The sequence below is a fragment of the Musa acuminata genome, chromosome BXJ3-3 (assembly GCF_036884655.1).
Source record: "Musa acuminata AAA Group cultivar baxijiao chromosome BXJ3-3, Cavendish_Baxijiao_AAA, whole genome shotgun sequence".
NCBI lineage: Eukaryota > Viridiplantae > Streptophyta > Magnoliopsida > Zingiberales > Musaceae > Musa > Musa acuminata.
In genome coordinates this window covers 334,442-354,498 of record NC_088351.1, presented here as the reverse complement: position 1 = coordinate 354,498, position 20,057 = coordinate 334,442, and the positions used below count along the sequence as shown (strand labels likewise).

At 37.3% G+C, this 20,057-nt stretch overlaps 2 protein-coding genes across 4 annotated transcripts; both read right to left on the bottom strand.

Annotated features, from left to right (window-relative positions):
• Positions 1-36: 36 nt before the first annotated feature.
• LOC135632314 (protein PHOX1-like) lies at positions 37-4,685 on the bottom strand. 3 transcript variants are annotated; one of them, XR_010494673.1, is made up of 3 exons: positions 2,259-4,685; positions 1,432-1,674; positions 37-408 (listed from the first exon to the last, which is right to left on the bottom strand). XR_010494673.1 is itself a non-coding variant. In XM_065140780.1 (2 exons), exons 1-2 carry the CDS (start codon positions 4,126-4,128, stop codon positions 1,526-1,528), a joined length of 2,019 nt encoding a protein of 672 aa, XP_064996852.1. In that variant the 5' UTR covers positions 4,129-4,685; the 3' UTR covers positions 37-1,525. The 3 variants fall into 3 exon arrangements, 1 of the variants encoding a protein (XP_064996852.1); XR_010494672.1 differs by having other exon boundaries at positions 37-360; XM_065140780.1 differs by having other exon boundaries at positions 37-1,674.
• Positions 4,686-5,496: 811 nt separating this feature from the next.
• LOC103977400 (flowering time control protein FCA) lies at positions 5,497-18,917 on the bottom strand. Its single transcript, XM_009392893.3, has 18 exons — positions 18,332-18,917; positions 16,559-16,629; positions 12,818-12,896; positions 11,596-11,678; positions 11,445-11,496; positions 11,125-11,192; positions 10,799-10,865; positions 10,622-10,701; positions 10,482-10,546; positions 10,275-10,337; positions 9,327-9,420; positions 9,133-9,210; positions 8,470-9,030; positions 8,062-8,235; positions 7,749-7,976; positions 7,365-7,424; positions 7,248-7,293; positions 5,497-5,694 (listed from the first exon to the last, which is right to left on the bottom strand). Exons 1-18 carry the CDS (start codon positions 18,711-18,713, stop codon positions 5,687-5,689), a joined length of 2,259 nt encoding a protein of 752 aa, XP_009391168.2. The 5' UTR covers positions 18,714-18,917; the 3' UTR covers positions 5,497-5,686.
• Positions 18,918-20,057: the final 1,140 nt, after the last annotated feature.

The window sequence follows — 20,057 nt, the reverse complement described above, 5'->3', positions numbered from 1 at the left end:
TGATACCCAGCAAGAGAGGAAATAAAAAGACAATAATTACAAGAGTAATTTGATCTGTTTCAAACTTCTGATAATAATATAACTTGTCTGTTTAATACATACCCAAAAGCATTATGGAAACAAACAAAACAAATCATCTTGTATATGAGAAACAACGAGCACTGCCGTATATTATGTTTTCTCTCTCAAAAAAATAACAAAAAACTTCTGCCACCAATACGAAGAGGGCACGATGACGGAAATGTCAGACTGCACGACCACCATTTATCAAATTGTCGTATGCATGACTAGGCTCCCGAGAGCCCAGCACATGGAAGGAAAAAGAATTCTGCTATATGATTGTAGAAAACAAACTCTTCTCTGCAAGAAGTAAACAATCGAATATTACAGTGCATCAAGCAAGATAACCTGAAAGGGCAGCAACCAAGTTTGTTGGAGGGGAGAGGCACTCTTAAAGCGACATAAACATTCGTTGTTCATGCAAAGTTATGGATACAATATCATGGTTTCTAGAAATAAAGATCGATACATAAATAGAGAGAATAGGCAACCCAAGTTGGTGACCATGCAAAGCTATGAATACAATATCATGGTTTCTAGAAATAAAGATAGAAACATAAATAGAGAGACTAGGCAACCCAAGTTGGTGCTGAAGCACCAGTAATCAAATACATATGCAGATATCATAGTGGTAGATTACCGGCAAGGCTGGCATGTACCGATGTCCCATTCATCAGTCTGCAAGCATATCAGTGCATATTATACCGTGATGCAACAATACAAACCATTTGTTTTAAAATTCATCTTTATTATATAAGCATGCAGAATTTTTTTTTTCCACACTACCAATTGTGGTAAGATTTTCCAATTTTTCCAATTTTCCAACAGGCAAATTGGATGTGAGCACGAACAAAGCAACCACACAAAAAAAGGCATTTATATGAAAGCAAAGATTTAGAAAAACAAGATCCTAGTAATGCATGTTCCTTAAATTCCTCGGATCTGATTCTGTATGAGCTCAGTTGTTACATCAATGTAGGTATATGTGTTGAATATATATATTGTCTACCTTTGCACATGAACTGCACAGAGTATACGTTTTGGACATCTGGATATGAACAAGTGTAAAAGAAAAATAGCACTAACAATAAGAGGAAATTCTATAAACTAGTGGCCGATATTGCAAACTAGACAGGAACCAAAATGTAGCAACCCCAGAGACAACAACGATAAGATAGTTTATAAGAAATTCAACAATAAAATGCAAAATCTAGTGAAGCAGATAAAATGAACAATATACGAAGAACATGTCCTATAATAAGTATGTAAAAGAATGCGTATAAGGTGTATAGCTAACTTATGCTAACAACACCTTAGCAAAGAATGTAATTCTAGAGATGAAAAATTAACTGAATTAGAGTGGGAGGCTACCTATGTGCAAAGCAGAAAATAGGCAGGAATACAAGTTATACTGTTCTCAACAATGGCCATTGAATCTGAATTGATGCAGGAAGTCATTTATAAATCATGCATGCTCCAACATATGGTGCAGCTTCGGAGCTCGTCGACGTAATAAAGGCTCAAGTCTGAAAGATGAAACACCATTTATCCACCTTCTTGCATCATGCATCTCATCCCATGCCTGAACAATCTCATCAATCTTGAAACCAAATCCTGCAATTAAAAGTTGATCACAGAATTGTTTATACACCTACCGGAGTCTAGAAAGATGCTCAAAGTATAATGGAATATACTATACTATTGAGGTACATATATAAAAATATTAACAGATAAAATGGATGCCATGAAATTATTGGATCGCTTATGAAGTTGTTATTAAGGCCTTCACATACTTGGATATCACATAACATTTAGACAGATATTATTGCCTAAAATCACATAAACCCAGCAATCTTATGGAAATATGCTCAATCAGCAGTGATACAAAGAATACTATGTCACATCATAGCACAATCAAACATTTGCCAGTGCTTAATCAAGGTTTCTAATAACATTCAGCAGTGGATAAGATCTTTTGATACCCAACAGTATTAAGCAGGAGACATTACATAAGGATGAATTAATTCACACAAGGAGTACTATCAATGTGTAAAGTACAGAATATAAAAGAATTGAAAAAAAATAACATATTGAAAATCAGTAGTACCACAATATTAAGTGCAAAGAAATTCTAGTCATAACCAACCAGATGAAGTCGCTGTGGTCTCGGACACAGCCACAATATCAAATATTTTTACCTTCTTGGGCAGTTTCATTGGCACAATGGCTTTTTATCATAACAGCAACGTCAGTTGGAGAAGCTCCTGCCAGATTAAATTTTTCCACTGCTGCCATCAGGCACTCTTCCCACATTGGAATGCCTAATTTGAATTCCACAACAGACCGCTCATAAAGCATGGTTCCCCATAGTAAATTTATCTGAGCTCTCATGTTGTAAGCCTGTTCTGCAGCTTCATTATTCGAAAGCTCTATGAAGTAGTCTTCCAAGCCCATCTTTTGCAATAAGATTCTTTCCTCATTGGCTTTATTAAGTTCCTTCAATCGCTGCTCTTCTATCTCCTCCCACATCTCTGTTCCCTTTTCAATGTTATCCTCAGCATGGTTGAATAGCTCTAGGACTTCTGATGAAGGCCACTTCTCCAGATCTGCCTTGCTTCCAATTGCATAACACCATGAAAGCTTTGCTTGCTCAAAATGTTGCAGTCCAAGTGCAAGAAGAGCTTCACAGAAGTCAGGCTTAATTTTCAAAGCTTCATCATAACGCTGTCCTGCTTTGATGTACTCGCCCTGAGCCCAGTCATATGAAGCTTTGACTTGTGCCAGCATTGATTCCTTTGAAGCATTTTCTGACAAGAACAACCTCTTCCTTGCTCGAGACATATGAACATTTCCCCAGTTAAACAAGGCCAGAGCTGCCATTTCCTGAAATTTCTCCTCAGCAAGTTCAAAAATTTCTTGCGCCTCTTCACTCGTGACAGTCTCTTCCATTGCCCCTGAATATAGTTTCATTCCTAACTCATGAAGATTCAGATACGCATCAGAATTGAAACCAACATGGTTCTTGAATAGCTGAGCGAATTGCACAATCCAGTCATCAACACAGACTGAAGAAACCTTGATGTCATCACATTTGATGCTCCGATTTCTAGAGATGCTTCTGTCCAGCTTCCTCGAAGATTCTTTCTTTGCCTCTACAAGTAAAGGATCATGCTCAGGATCAACTTCTATTATATGAAGTCTGACCGACCCCTGTGGTTCCGAAGATTCTTCCGCCCACCTCAACTCGTCAGATGTAGTTATTGTCACCAAGTCACCCTCTTTATCCTTATATTTGATAAGGACAGCCTTCAAGCTCGGAAATTTGTTAACGACAATCTCTCTCAACTGCAACATTGTACAATTAGCTGGTATCTGAGCACATCTTATGTCTTCCCCGAAAACTAACTTGATGCTCTTCATAGGTTCTTCTTTAACTTTAGCATGTTTCTCCTCCACAACTACTACTTTCTCCTCTGATTTATGGCACTTCTTCTTTTTTGGCTTCTCTTTCACCGTCAGAGGTTCCGGGAGCGGAAAAAGTGTCTTATCATCCAATGTGATGCCCTTTCTCTCCATCTCCTCCTTCACTCGTTTAGAAATCTCCGTTGCCGTGAGATTGTTTGGCTCCAAACTCAAAACTAGATCAATGTCTTTACAGGCCAATTCCAACCTGTTCAATGCTTCAAAACACTTGGCCCTCTTCAGGAGAGCTTTGCTGTACTTGGGTGAGACCTCGAGGGCGAGATTACATTCGCTGATTGCTTGGTGGTACTCCTCAGGGCTCATCTGCATATAACAAGCCGCCATGTTGCTGTGGAGGTACGCAACATCAATGTGGTTCTTTGGAAGCAGTTTGATGGCTTTCTCATATTTCATTAGCGCTCTGTCGTACTCCCGCTTTTGGAACAACTTGTTGCCCTCCTCTTTCATATCACGAGCCATGTCCATGAAGATTGTGGTGTCCTCATCGAAGACCTTCGAGCTATAATCACAGGATTTGCAGTGCTTCAAGGTTGCATCATTCAGTTTACCCCCCGAACTCTTCTTCTTAGCAGGTGGCTTACCCATTTCTATTTCACAAGAATAACCAATTCCTAAATCTTTTTCCAATCAGTTATTTTCTTTTGATTGCTATTGTTTTAAGAAAACGTATATCAACAAAAGGGAAAAAAAATACAGATTAAAATGTTCGACGACGCGCCAAGGCAGCGAATGGGATCCTATTGAAACGAACGGTTTTCATCAATCACCCAAAGAACGAGGTAAAAGACCTATAGCCCCAGGATAAAAGTTAAATCTCTCTGTCTAACCCACCAGAACCATCAGAAAGATCCTCTCAACTCAAATCTTGCATCCAAAGATCCAATCTTTCCCACGAGAATCAACGAAAGGGACAGCAAATCATTCGGAGAAGAGAGCGAGAAACTTATCTGAACCACGGCTGTTCCTTGGTTCACCCAATCAAGCTTACCCAATAAGAAATCTCGTCTCCCGCCTCCGGAGCTCAGAATTGTCGGAACCCTTCAGCCCGGAGGAGGTTCGTATCTTCCTCTTCCTCGAAGGAAAGGGTATCAAAATGCCCTCCAAATACGGCAGAATCCAACGTCCCAGGGCTCGAGCGCTCTCGACCTTTCGCTCATCCGACAACAGCACCTACGCGTCAAGATCCGAGTTGTCGATATCCCCTCGCCATCGCACAAATCCGAACCGTTCCTTCCACTTGGACTTCATCTACGGGATGACGCCGGGGGACCACAGCAAACAGAGAAACCCACGAAAAATCGAAATTAATGAATAAATTTGCAGCACCAAATCGGAGGCGGAGGGGCCCAAATAGGCGGCGACGCGACTTGGTGAGTTGCGTCGTCTTCCGAGTAGCAAACCACCTACATGGGGCCCGCCTCTAAGGCCCATAGGAACTCGTCTGGAAATCGACAAGGTAGGACGAGTATGAGTTCCTTTTTCCATTCTTTCTTATCTTATGCTTTTTTATTTTTATTTTCTTATTATTTTTTTATCTTCCAATTACTAATATGCTATTGCGACAAAATAAAGGTTGGTCATTGAGAGAGTATTTATTGGCACAAAATTTTGACTTAGAACACTTTAATTTGTATAATATATAATTTAATATTTTTTATTTTGTGATTAAAAAAATTATATATTAAAAAATTGATGATCAAGGTGGGAAGCTATTTGTATGTGTAGTTTTTAAATGGTGGGTGAGATGGAATTAGCAGCTTCAACATCCCATTTACATAGTAAAAATGCTTCACTATCTGAAAGATTGATATTACTATTTCTAATCTTTTTTATATTATTTATAACCCATATATATATATATATATATATATATATATATATATATATATATATATATATCACCACAAGGACCACTTTCCTACTCGAATTCACATCTCAAGTCCACGTTTCAACTTAGGGTTGATAAATAAATGAAACTTATATTTATACTAATGCTTTGACAGTTTACACATCCTGATGCATTTCTCAAAACCTTCGCTCGGTGACAACAAAACCAGGAAGTCGAGTTTCTGGCACTGCGTCAAAACATCCACTGGGCCTGCCTGAAGAAGTCTTTTCATGCAGCTCCCAGATGACGGCACCATCAAGAACCTAAACAGAGAACAGCAATGGACAGAGTCAAATCTTATTCCGAAGCTATAAAGTTGTGATGCAAGATAATGTTGCTGTCATGCATTCTCAGTGCAGTATTAGATCTTTCAAAGAGCCCAAAATCACAAAACCGCGACCTAAATGAATGAAGTGACCACGGCAATAATGAACAAAACAAAGCAGTACCAAGAGACCTTTATCCCAAGAGAAAGCTTCATCAATTGATGTTTCAAAATGGGCTACATGAGATCTCTTGGTACTGCAGGGAAAGGAGTCAGGGGATATAGGAACATAAACAGGGAAAAAAGTTTGTCAGAGGAAAATACATCAATTGATGTTTCAAAAGTCCACATAAGATACCAGTAGAAAACATAAACAGGGAAAATAGTCTGATGAAGGAACAAAAACAAGTGCAGTTGAGAGATTGCATCACAATGTAGAATGTAGTGACCCAAAAGAACCACTGAATAGCCAAAACATGGTCCAGAAAGATATTAGGAATTAACAGACTAGTTAATTGAACCACTGAATAGCCAAAACATGGTGCAGAAAGATATTAGGAATTAACAGACTAGTTAATTGGATATCGGATAGAGACTCCAACAGCGTCAGAAACATGCTGATCGGTCGATCCATGCATAATTAGTTTGTCAGGGGATATAGGAACATGTTTTATCGGATAATGCATTTATATATCAAGTTCATGAGCACATAATAGTCAACTATATGTCCTTCAGCTCTCACAAGCACACCAGCTCACAAGGATGGAAATAAAAGAGCAAGGGTGATAATGCACATGGAAAATAGAAGTTTTTGAAGGACATAGGTCAGTTGACATATCAGAAAGGTTAAACTTGCACAAAACTCGAGAAATTTATGGGGAAAAACAGAGAAAGAAGAATCTTTCAGAAAATAGGCAATTAGAATGACAGACATGTTAGGGTCAATAATCCATTTACTAACAATAAAATATGACTCTTCTAAAAGAAAATTCTTATACATGTTTATGAGAATCCTTAATTAGAAATGGTGACAATTTCTAATGACTTAATTTCATAAAATTATACAAATAGAACTAGAAGCGTCGAGATAATCTCAACACAAACAAGGGCTAGAAGAAGTGACTAGACACACAAGTTCTTAGAATGATCGAAATGATCAACTTAGGCAAAAAGGTGGAGTTACATCCACTTTTTTCCAGGATCAAATGCTAAAACTATTGAAAATAGGCATTCAGTTTCAACCTGATGATGGAAAAAAAAATACAAGGGTAAGTTTAGTTGCATATAAAACTACATGGTAAGTTGCTTTTCCTACAAGCACATTTTCTAACATTTGTTAATTAGGAAAATAAAAAATCCTAGAAAAAAGTTCTTCAGATTTCCGTATAATTATCTTTTCATTTTCCATTTTCTCCAGAAAACATGAGAAAATTTTCCAACATTTCTTCCTTCTTATATTCCACATAAGGAAAAAGTTCTCCAGTGCCTTTTTTATGCAATTCATATTTATTCTTTTTGAAAAAAAATTCACTGCCAGTGAAAAATCAATACCTGCAGATTTGTTTTTCAAAGCCCACTCCTGCGCAACTCGGATGCCCTGCATGAAATGATAGAGATGGTGAATAGCAAGTAGAAACAAGGATTAATGGCAAGGACTCAAGTTGGTACCTGTTGGACTCGGGAATGATCAACAGAACCAGTTGCTTGTGGTTGAGCATAGTTAAAGTCCTGAGAAATTGGAAGAATATGAGGTTAGATAAGAAATCTACAACAAAACAGGACACCAACATAGCGGATGATGATGGAAAAAGTCAGAAACAAATGACTAAGGTAACTCCTATCATCCACCAATAAAAACCACTGAGTTTATTGAGCAATTGCCAAACAGAACTGACAGAATTATGTGGCTCTTTTAGACTCAGAAAAAGTTTCTCCGGTTTCTCATCTTTTAAATTTACCAATTAACAACATTGCCACAAAATAACTACTTCAGTAAACACAATCAAAAGCTTGGAAATAAAATATTTCTAGAATCATGCTGATGTTACTAACCATACTCAAAGGTTGAAGCTGCAACTGTGTTGGTTGGTTCCTCATTTGAGATTGAACCTGCTGTGTTTGAGAAACTTGCTGGGCAGGCTGAACCTGTGTGTGTGATTGGGTATCAGACTGTGATGGAAGTTGCGGGAGAGCAGGTTTCTGTTGCTGCTGCAACAAAAGCAATTTCTGCTGCTGCTGCTGCTGTAGCTCAAATAATGCGAACTCTTGAGGTTTCTCCCACTAAATAGTAAATCAATAATTATTTACCAAGTTCATAGTGACATAATGCATAGATAACAAGCAAAAGAAAATAAAACATACTCACCCTACTCTCACGTGTTATGCTATTATAGTAGTATTTAAATCCTTCAGGAGAGGTGTGCTCTGTCCAATTGCAAGTCAAAGGAACTGCAGGTGAAGCATTAACAGCAGAAGAGGGCTTTGCAGACTGCGTGCTAGATGCAATGCTGGATGTTGGTGGTGATCCGCTCCATGCAGACTGCAGAATGCAATCCATATTGGAAAAGGAAAACAGTTAAACAATATTGCAGTACCAGAATAACTAAGTTAAGAACCAGATTCTAGGATATGCATGAACAAGGCCATGATATGTAAAAACAAGTTAAATATTTTCTTAAAATTCACATTAGAAACATCCATAAGTTGAGCATAAAAAAATACATCCTGTAAAAAAATAAAATTCAATGACAGTAACCAATCTGGTTTTTCTTACTTGTGCTTTAGCAGCATGAGAAAGTTGCTGTTGTTGCATTAGTTGAAGCTGCTGTTGCAGCTGGATAATTGCTTGCTGTGATGATTGAAAGCTTGATTGCAAAGTTTGTGATTGCTGCTGCAGCAGCATCTGTGGTAGTTGTGACGGAAACTGTTGAACAGACTGCTGAAGCAGTTGCTGTGCAGCATTTGGTGCAGGAAACTGCTGTTGAGCAATAGCAGGCATAGCCTGCTGTTGTACACTTAAGGGAGCCTGCAGAGCAACAGAAGAGGCATTCTGCTGGATTAACGACTGTGATGTGGATGGCTGGCCACCAATACCAGGTAACTGTTGTGATGGTAAAGTTTGGTTAAAGGAGGTTAAGCCAGCAGACTGAAGTTGGCCCAGCTGCTGCATTGGTGCCTGTAAATTTAATGTCCGTGTGTTGGAAGCCAGAGTTTGTTGGCTCTGATTCAGTTTTAGAGAAGTTGGTAGGCTTTGGGAGGGCATGAGTGGCTTCTGCAGCAGTGATATTTCTTGACCAGCAGCAGGATTGATTGAAACCATTGCAGGGTTGAAGCTCTGTATCAAAGGAATTTGCAACATTTCTGACTACTTTCAGTAATATAACAACATTTGTGAAACAAGTTTAGTGACAAATCAAGGACAACCATGTCCCGGTACCTGTTCTGTCAAAAGTGGTGCTGAAAGACTCAAAGTAGATCCATTAGTAGGCCCACCAGTGGGTCCCAAGACGCAAAGCTAAACAACCACAAAGGTCACAAGGATTAGGAAACAAGGACCATCTTGTATGTCAAGCACGGTGATAGTATCACCTTTTGTGGTTTGCTAATGCTACCAATTACTTTTGTACAAACCTGAGGAGGTGGTCCAAGTGACTGTGTATTCATTGAATGCCAGGCATCAGGAGGCATCTGACCATTCCTTGGCTCTTCAAGATTAGCTGTTGGTCTACAACCAAAAGACAAAAAGTCATTTAACTTCAATAGGCACGGTACAAATAACAAGCAGTTAAATTTCAAAGTATTTGTCTCAACCTTCGATTTAAGACATTGGAAGAATCTAAAACCAAGAATGAATTGAAAAAACAAATAGGTTCTATTAATTGGTTAGGAGGATAGCTCTCAGAATTTTCAACATCAAACATCAAGCAATTAGTAAAATTGCCAAACTTGAAACCTTGATATTAACTCAATAGAAAACTATAACATAGTATAATTTTCTTATTATAATTAAATCTACCAATATGCAACAGCAAACACATAGAAATATTGAGCTGCAATTAGAAAAGTTTCTAACACAAGCCTTGAGGGAAAATTGATTCTAAATGAGTGAAGCCTGTAGGACCTGTACAGTGCAAGGTTATGATTTATGTTATATAACCTGCACAGCCTGCACCAAAGGTTCAAGTTCTTCCCAAGCTTCATACAAATCATGTTTGAAGAAAAAAAGCAGGGAAAGAAAAAAGAAGGCAGTGATATACATGGTTTATTAAGCAGGCCTAAATAAGATAAGAAAGTATAGTACAATCATCCGTTATATCAATTTGGGAAGTGAACAATCTAATCCTGGTATTTTAAAGTGCTATAGGAATAAAAATGAGTCTAGATATCAACCTTCAAAACTCATATATAAAACCAAATATGCCTTTGTAATAATATCTTCATATTACATATTTCTATCACTTCTGGAGAAAACTCTTCAAAGTTATATAAATAATAAACTCCTGGAGATAGTGTCATTACTCTTTCAAGTTTCAACACTCTCATCTAATACTTCCACTTCAGAATTGGTTTTCAATATACCTGATCACTAATGCTGCCTCAGATCGAGGACTGACTCCAGGACCACCAAATGCTGGACCACCCCTGCAGTGCAAATCATTGAAGAAGTATCTGTTAGGAGGTAAAATTTTCAGATTCTACTCTCTTAAAGGGGCCAACCATCAAATTATCATTAACCAAATTATTATAAAATGTAAAACTATATATGTTTCTGAAACTTATTTAGACCTTGGTTCTGAAGGCCTTGGCCTCTTTGGATCAGCAAATCGAACAACTAATGGCTGATCACATCCCTGACAGCAGAAGGAGAAGTATATCATATAAAAGTTAAGAAATGCAGTATAAGAAACCCAATAAAGATTATTTACCCTCATAATGTAAACTCCATTAAGAGCTTTTAGAGCTGCCAATGCCATCTCTCTGCTTGCAAACTTTACAAAGCCACATCCTTCGCATATTGTATCAAATATACATATCTTAATATATTAAAGATGATAGCAAAATGAAATTATGAGTGAAAATTTTGCACAAAGTACAAGACATACCTCGACTTTGTCTAGATGAATCTCTCATAATATAGACATCCTCAACAAGCCCGTATGGAGAAAATATCTGCCATAGACTTTTCACACTCAACAAGGTTCTAAGTAATGAATTACTAAAATAACTCGAGAATAAAAAAATAATGATTGAAATGTTGTCTTTCAATCACATATCACCGTTCAAAGCCTCTTTATTTACCTTCGGTAGTACATTGTTTCATAATATGTTTGAAAGTTCGACTAAAAAATTACTATTGGCATTATCAGATCCAAATGATATTATGAAAAACGGTTCAAAATATTTCTTAATAGATAATAGAAAAACCCACTTCTTCAATCTCCTTTGCAGTGGCTTGCTTATTCAGTGATGCAACAAACAGTTTGTCTTCAACTGCACCTGAAATACAGGTTGACATCAGGTTCAAATATCAATAAAAAAAAAAGAATTTATTGAATTTATGCAGGATTTAAGTTCCTACTTCCAAAGAATTGACATTAAAATGTTCAACCTAATGAAAAATTATTTCATATGTGAAAAACCTAAATTTAGAGACGAAGCAAGATGTAATTGCTAAAAAGAGTCAGTCCAAACATGATCTACCATCAGTATGTTACAGTCTTAAAATTGCATAAGTGTAGAAGATAATACCATGGTGTTCCCTTTCCCCATCTGCATATCTTACTTGAATAGGACCCAAACCCTGATATAAAGGAAATATTCAGTTTGCTGAGTAATATGACTTAAAAAAGTTCAAAGAAAAAGGAAGAAACTTCAGCATAGGGAATTGCTATACACTCACACCAGGCAAAGTATACTGATTGTGCAGAGCCCTGATGGCTCTGTCTGCCTCTTCTGAATTTGTGTACTTCACAAAACAACAGCCTGCAAATCGAGGTATATGTTTATTGATCCAATTGAATAATTAATTTCCTATATTTTAGAATGCATGTGAATCTGCAGACATGTTCTATTAACATAATCAACACATCAACCATCTCAACACCTTGGGACAGCACTGGGTGGCCTGTGGCCAAAGGTTGGATGAGGGTCCCTTAATGGTTGCTCATAGCACATATTTATTTTGGAAAGAAGGTATCAGGATCTTAGGTTCTCAGTAAGACGTCCCTCAAGATTCAAATTGATATAATCCACAAAAAATAACTATAAAGTTTAAAGAAGCATGATAGGAGTATACCTAACAAAAATTAAAGTGGAAATACATAAAATAGAAGTATGCCAGAATTCAGTTTCAAATTGATTAAAAGCTTCAATAAGAGCAAAATTTTCAGATGGTGGCACCAAAAATACAGTTGGCCAGTGCATGAACACAAATATACTCGAGCAAGCTTTGACCTTTCATCACCTATGATAGCTCCTACTTGGTAGAGCTTAAAGCAATGGTTCTCAAGCATAATGCTGTTAGCAACACAAAACATTCAAGTGCAACAACAGGAAGAATGGCCTAATAATTCACACAAGCAATCCACCTTTGGCAGAGCTCAATTACGATACCAGATTACAATGTTGATCAACAAGTGTAAGAAGGCCATACCAGATCAATAAATATTATGGATTTAAAGGATGCAATTCAGAACCAATTAAGGCACAAAACTTAATCTCGTGATTGAGATACAGAAATATGGCTTGTTATTATGCTGGTAATCACCTTTTGCAAAGCATACATAAGTGCTTTGCTGTTCCTGAAAATGGCATCAAACCATCTAACCAACCTATATACCCCAGTGATTTGCTCAACACCTGCTCATGAAAAGCACTGCCACACTGAATGATACTAGAATAGAACTTATTTGACTACTAAAACAACCAATTAGTAGTTGTCTTGAAACTTTTACATTTTTCTGGATGTAGAAAGAGAATAGCAGGGCAATTTTCCAACTAAAACAATAGGCATTGACAACTATTCCAAAACCTAACTAAGAGTAGAGATGAATTTCTTGTTCATCTAAAAATAGACGGACACAAATAACAATAAATAGCAAAAAAACAGGAACTAAGCTCACCTTGCTGCTCACCAGTTTTTCTATCCTTGATGAAGGCCACTTCAACTACATCCCCATGTTCCTCAAATAAGGGCCGAATCTAAGGGAAAAAATGCAGCACCAAAATTGTACCAAAGCGCAGAATTAGATGTAAAAAAATAAGGAAAAGAAACTACAAAGAAAGACAAAGTTACCAATATCTACTTTACTATCAGAAGAACATATATGTTCAAGAAATGACACAAAGGATAAACAAGTAGATCATGACACCTGTACTTAATCAAAGCATAAGACAACTTATTGCAGCAAAAAAAAACTTCTATTCAGTACTTTAGGCATGCTAATACAAGTTAAATTGCATGTCTGTACTTCTGGAGTCTTATAACCAATCAAGGTAGGTAGAAAGGAAAAAATGCAACTGAAATATTACATTTCTCTGACTGAAAAAGCACTGGAATGTAGTAACAAGAAATCAGTTTTTGAGACATAAAGGCCACTCTTGCCAATACAATCATAACATGACGCATTATACAAGATTATTTTAGTATTATGTTCAATTAAAACAAGTCCATCAGTGACATTATCATATAAAATATTCCAATACTATTAATGCTTTCAGTTGGTTCCTTTTAAAGAGGAATAACTAGTTAACTACATAATGCACCTACCACTGAGGGTTTTAACTTTAAGGAGAATAAGATATAGGCAGTCTTACTACCATAAGACCAACTCAGAGTATAACTAGAAAAATAAATAATAAAAAACTGTCAGAAGCACTACTGCTAATTGACACTTATTCATGATCTTCGTTATAAAAATTATAGAATGAGCATAATGAAGGCATCCATTACAGATAAATTACCATCAGCATCACTTCAGTTAATGAGGATTGTAGGGTTTTAACTTTAAGGAGAATAAGATATAGGCAGTCTTACTACCATAAGACCAACTCAGAGTATAACTAGAAAAACAAATAATAAAAATCCGTCAGAAGCACTACTGCTAATTGACACTTATTCATGATCTTCGTTATAAAAATTATAGAATGAGCATAATGAAGGCATCCATTACAGATAAATGACCACCAGCATCACTTCAGTTAATGAGGATTGTATATTATAAGCAGTCCCACTAGGTTACTGACTTGTTGCCATGATATAAGGAAACCATATTAAGTCCATGATGAAGAACCATCTAGCTTTATAAACGATTTTAGAAGAGTTTATTCTAGGGAAAGAAATCAGCAAAAAGTCATTAATTAGTTAGGCTAGAAACTATAAGAGTTGGGTGAAAAATTGAAGTCTTTTAGTCTTTCTAGGTGCTAACATTGAAACTCTACTTTTGTATTAAATGCACTTTTTTTCTTCTTAGTTGTAATAAGTTGCCTTAAAGCTGTTTAAGTCTCCTAGAAGTCACATTTTGGCTTTCTAGAAGGCATATAAGGAGGCTACTCTTGGGAGTCCTTGCCTACATTTGTACTAAGGCTCATAAAACCCTACAAATAGTGGAGCTTCTCAATGGATGAGATACTTCAAATTTAAATGAAAAATACTTGCATCTCCTCTCTTCTAGCCTCCTCTCCTCTCTAATCTCATTCCTCTCTTCCTCTCCTCTCTAATCTTTAACCTCAGTCCTCTCTTTCTCGCCTCTCTAATCTCACTCCTCTCTTCCTCTCCTTCTATTTCTCGATCATGTTCTACATCAATTGGTCTCAAAGCTTATCAAGAAACCTACCATGTACTTCAATGGGTTCCAATTAGCAACAAAAGTTTCAATCAACACTCACAAATCCTTGCATCTCCAACGTCAACCGCTTACGTGTGGAGTTGGACTTTTGAGTGACTATCCCTACGAAATTGGTGGACCACTTAGCTCTCGATACTTGTATTCGAGCAAGTGACAATCCTCCCGAAGGCTGCTTGCAGCCTTGGCCGAGAGCACACCTTGCTGCTCTCAGCCTTGTCAAAAGCAGGGAGGCCGAGAGCTGCAAGAGAGCTCTTGGCCTGCAGGTTGGCAGCCCCTGCAGCTAGGTTTCCTGGCTGCAAGGGGCACCACAGGTGGCTAGGGTTTCCTAGCCGCCCAAGTGCCCTGGCGGCCAGGACTCTTGGCCGCATGGGCCAAGGTGGTGGCTAGGGTTTCCTAGCCGCCCATGCTCACCCTGCAGCCAGGGAACCCTGGCTGCAGAGGTAACCTTGGGGGCTAGGGAACCCTGGCCGCCCAAGGCAAACCATGGCCGCATGGGGTACCCTAGGGTAAGGTACCCCAAAAGGCTGCAAAATAATTAATTAAATAGTTTTATTATTATTATGATGTGAACAGATGATCATAGACCGTGTGATGTGTGTACATGTGATGTGATTATCATTATTATTGAGGCCTACGAACCTCCAATTTTTTCTCGTTTATTATCGGACTTGTGTGCATGTAATTAAATTGTAATTATATAAGAAGACACAGCAGGAGCGTGGAGGCAATAGTGGGACCCACGAGACCGAGACGGATGATCATGACGCATGGAGATGTGCTGAAATACTGACAGAACCGACAAGGGCTTCGTTATCTAAACATTTCTCCATGAAAGTCTTAGGGGAAGCATCGTACATATTGGGGATTCGGATCTACAGAGATAGATCCAAGAGGATGCTCGGCTTGTCTCAGTTTAGGTATATAGACACCAATGTCAAAAGGTTTGGCATGAAAAATTTCAAGAGATGTCTCGTACCGTTGAGACATGGGATATCGCTTTCTACGAGTACATCTCCAAAGACTCCTAAAGAAAAGGCAAACATGGATAAGATATCATATGCCTCATAGGGTCTATCAAGTATGCTATGCTATATACCAGGCTTGATATAGTGTATGCTCTGAGTGTTACGAGCAGGTATCAGGCGAATCCAGCCTTGGAGCACTGGAAAGCAGTAAAATGTATCCTTAAGTACTTGAGAATGACTAAGGATCTTTTACTGGTATATGAAGGAAGTAGCCTCAGGATTGAGGGCTACACGGATCGAGCTTCTAGTCCGATGTCGATAATAGCAAGTCTAATTAAGGGTATGTGTTCACCCTGAATGGAAGAGCAGTATGCTGAAAAAGTTCCAAGCAAGATACTACTGTTGATTCGATTGTGAGTCAGTATACCACGTAAGCAGAATCTAAAGTCTATTAACTCAAACTTAACAGGAGGGGCTTATATACTACGTTTTTTAAAATATAGGGATTATTTTAGACACAAGTAAATAATAAGGGCTTAAGTGGTCCATGACTAAAACCACAAAGGCTAAAATAGGCCTTAACTCTTTTTTAAACTTAAATTACACGTGTCATTATACTAATAGTTTTTTGTGAGTCAACATGTCGCGTAAGCATACTCTAACGTCTGTTAACTTATACTTAACGGAAGGAGCTTATATGCTACGTTTTTTTTAAATGTAAAGGTTATTTTAAACACGACTAAACCATAAGGACTTAAGTGATCCATCACCAAAACCACAACGGCTAAAATGGACCTTAACCCTAGTTTATTCTTTATAACCTTACTATTACTACAAATATAATGAATTTGACTCACACAATACTAGAAAATAAATGAATTTGTAGTTGTACTTCAATTTATCATTTTTCACTAAAATACCGACTAAAATACTACTGAGAAATGGAAACGTTTACCACCTTAGAAACTTAAGTTTCCAAAGATAATCATATGCATTGGATCACATTGGAACATAAAAAATAAAGCAAGCAACATATAAAATAGAAACTCACATCTTCTTCAGTTGCTGTTCTTGGAACTGATCCAATAAATAGTTTTGCAAATTTGTGCCCATCGCCAAGATCTAGATAAGAGTTTTCCCCACAACATGACATGAATAGTATGGTTTGTAAAAAACATTTTCAAAAAAAAAAAGTAACAAAATGAAGCCTAATATATATGTAATAATAAAATATGTTGTATGAATAATATGGAATAAATATATTGAATGAGTTGTTAAATCATATAACAAACTGAATGCGTTGTTAAATTATATAACAAACAGAATGAATTTACAAACTATATCACCTTTTTTAAAAATATTAACTATTGTTTTTTCTTTTTTTTTTTGCCAAAACATTAATTCAGCAATTCAATTGGTTGATTCTGACCGATACCAATCCAAAACTCAAATAAATATCCCAATCTTCAGAAACTTGAGAGATGTTTAATGATGGAGCAGAATAACATACAAGAATGCAACAAACAACAGAATAATTATGTGTATGTGGCAATTGCATGGCTAATATGCATCAAGGACACCGATGAGAACTTAGAAAGAGAGAGAAAGAGGATATGAACATAGAAGGATATTATGAATTTTATCTTTGCTATAGCTAATTTGAAAAAGATAACTCAGTGAAGGTTCAAAGGTAATTTTAGATCACTGCTACTAAAAACAATTAACAGTCATAAGTGAGCTCAGAAACAACTAGTGGCTGACAAGCTAGGTAATTGAACTTTTTAAGTATATGTGCTGCACTAGTGGCTGACAAGCTAGGTAATTTAACTTTTAAGTTTATGTGCTGCATAGGTCAACAAAGGTCCAAAAACAATAACTGTGTTATAATCATAAATTGTCAATCTAAAAGCAACAAAAAACATGCATAATATATAGGTTTGGTTTAAATAAAATGAGATATTACAAGATAAACTGACCACACATAGCAATCACAAGCAAAGAGAATAAAATACAAGTCATTGAGTTATATGATCAAGGCAACATTTACTTATCAGGAATCCATATGATCAACTCGAATGGAGCAGACAGATGTTCAACAAAAACATATGGTGAACGAATAAGACATACAGTATTATCAGCACAAGCAAGAGACAAGGAGACAAATCCGTGGAATTTGAGGCCCAGTAAATCCCAATTTCAGATCAAGTCCTGCCAGTGAACAAATACCGTATAAAAATAGGTCCCATTCGAAAAGCGGAACTTAGTTATTCCACATGGGACACAGACAAGTTCAGAATTCACATATGTAACACATGCTGGCCAGTGGCCAGTTATGGCAATCATAAAAGCAGAAGAAGTCAGGCACGGCTGGTTGGGGTTCCAAGGAAGCCCATGGAATCAATTTTAGTTAATCAAAGTTCCAAATGGGAGAAAAGCAAAAGGTTGATTCAATGGAATAATAAATCATTAGCGAAGGAAATGAAAGCAAGCATAGCCATTGTAGGACCTATTCTTGCCCTTGATCGATTCCTCTAATTTTTCAAACGAAGCCCAAAAATTCAGATCCAGGCAACAATTCCTACAAGAAGTCAAAGTAATGCAATAGCGACAGCGCAAATTGTTATGAGGATATTGAGCCTTGGAAGTAAACTTAGGCATACGTTAAAAAAGACAAGAGCAGATATTATCCAAGAACAACCACGTAACCACGACTAGCTGCCAAGAAACCCTAGCTCGCTACCAGTGTAAATTATCATAAACTCCGATGCGCCTACAAGAACCCTAAACACGACCTAAGGAGAAAAGATCCAATGCATTAAGCTACCTGTAGGAGGACCTCCACGGCCGGAAAACCCGCCACGTCTAGGGCCACCCATCTGCATTGAAGGGTCAAAGCCACCCCCACCGGCGCCGCCGCGGCCACCACTGCGGAACCCTTCGCCACCAGAAGTAGGTGGCGGCGGTACAGGGGAGTCCTGAGGAACACGGTAGGGGTGGTAGCGTCCAGCCCCTCCGCCGCCGCTGGAGAACCCCTCGCTTCCGCCACCGCCACCGCCTCTGGGGAAACGATGGTGCTGGTGGGTGGGGCTGTCGGAGGACCACCGGGACGACGTCCGCCGCCCGCCGTCCCCGTACCGGTCGCCCTGGCGGTCTCCCGAACGGTCGCCGTGGCGATCCCCAGAGCGGTCGCCTCTGTGCCTATCCATCGACGCAGCTCTGTCACCCTTTCTCTCCCTCTTTATCTCTCGATCTAACCTAACCCTAGAAGAGTAGCAGAAGAGGAAACTAGAAACGAACTCTGTTCTCTTATTCGAGAGGCGAAGGCAGGCGACAAGGACAGCGGACTCCTGATGAAGTGAACGGAGAACTGCGTCTGGTCAGTGGCAGGGGATCGACGGAAAGAGGGAGAGCGGACAGGGCCGACCTCTTCAAACCACGAGGACCCCGCGCCTGTTTGTTAGGATGTTTCGGGTGGAACAGCCACCAGCTATCCATTGACCAATCCTCTGTGCTAATCTTCATTACGGTAAAATTACACATATAATTCATCTTAAATAACTTCTTTACGTACCCCATCCCTCTAAATTTGATATTTTTCAACAACACTAAAATCCCTTATTAAAGGATATTTTATATATATATATATATATATATATATGAGAAAGCAGTGACGTGGGCTTACTTATGCACTCTCAAATATCCTTTTTCTTTTTTTTTTAATTTCCTTATGAGTTGGCGATTACCGGAAGACATTACACATTAGTCATCAAAATCAATGTAAACTATTCTTATTTTCTTTTTAAGTAAAGTAGAGTTGAGGAGTACAGTATTGTTATTATATTCTATTATATGTCACTTATAGATGAATAATAAGCGATCGAGTTACGTATTTTACTGAAAATGTCACTCATAAAAGCAAACATGGTAAATCAAACAACTATTTGATTTAACTTTGATGTCACGATGACTGTACTGTAAATAAATAAATATAACTCTAAAATAATGTTAATAAATATAACTCTAAAATAATTTATTAACTTTGATGTTAATAAATATAACTCTAAAATAAACATCGTAAACGAATAATGTTAATAAATAAATATAACTCTAAAATAAATCTAAAATACTTTTACAATATCAAGTTTTTTATTTCAAAACATATCTCTAATATCAAATCATAATATCTACTGTCATGCAAGAAAAATTGTAATACTAAAAATTAAAATCAAATAATAATAGATCAAATATACGATATGTATTTTTTAACCAATGGACGGGGACAAAGAGGAGATAATATATATATATATATATATATATATATATATATAATCTTGAAGTTCTATTCTTTTATAAACGAGAGTAGATGAATAAGTAATTATAAGAGTCTCTCCTATCAATGTCATCTCCTAAGAAATCTCACCATAATTAAACTTTTTTTTTATTAATCGATAACCATAATCATAATCCAATTATATCTATAATATATCTTACCTAATTTAATATGGTCATATATTCTAATATCTTTCTCCTTAAACATAGTCCCAAAAAGG

Excerpts from the sequence above, each read along its gene's own strand:
- LOC103977400 (XM_009392893.3), bottom strand. The coding sequence starts at position 18,713 with ATGGATAGGCACAGAGGCGACCGCTCTGGGGATCGCCACGGCGACCGT. Across the intron at positions 11,497-11,595 it reads ATCAGTATACTTTGCCTGGT|GGTTTGGGTCCTATTCAAGT; the intron begins GTGAGTGTATAG and ends CCTTTATATCAG. Across the intron at positions 7,294-7,364 it reads ATCATTCCCGAGTCCAACAG|GGCATCCGAGTTGCGCAGGA; the intron begins GTACCAACTTGA and ends CATTTCATGCAG.
- LOC135632314 (XM_065140780.1), bottom strand. The coding sequence starts at position 4,128 with ATGGGTAAGCCACCTGCTAAGAAGAAGAGTTCGGGGGGTAAACTGAAT. Across the intron at positions 1,675-2,258 it reads CAATGAAACTGCCCAAGAAG|GATTTGGTTTCAAGATTGAT; the intron begins GTAAAAATATTT and ends TTTTAATTGCAG.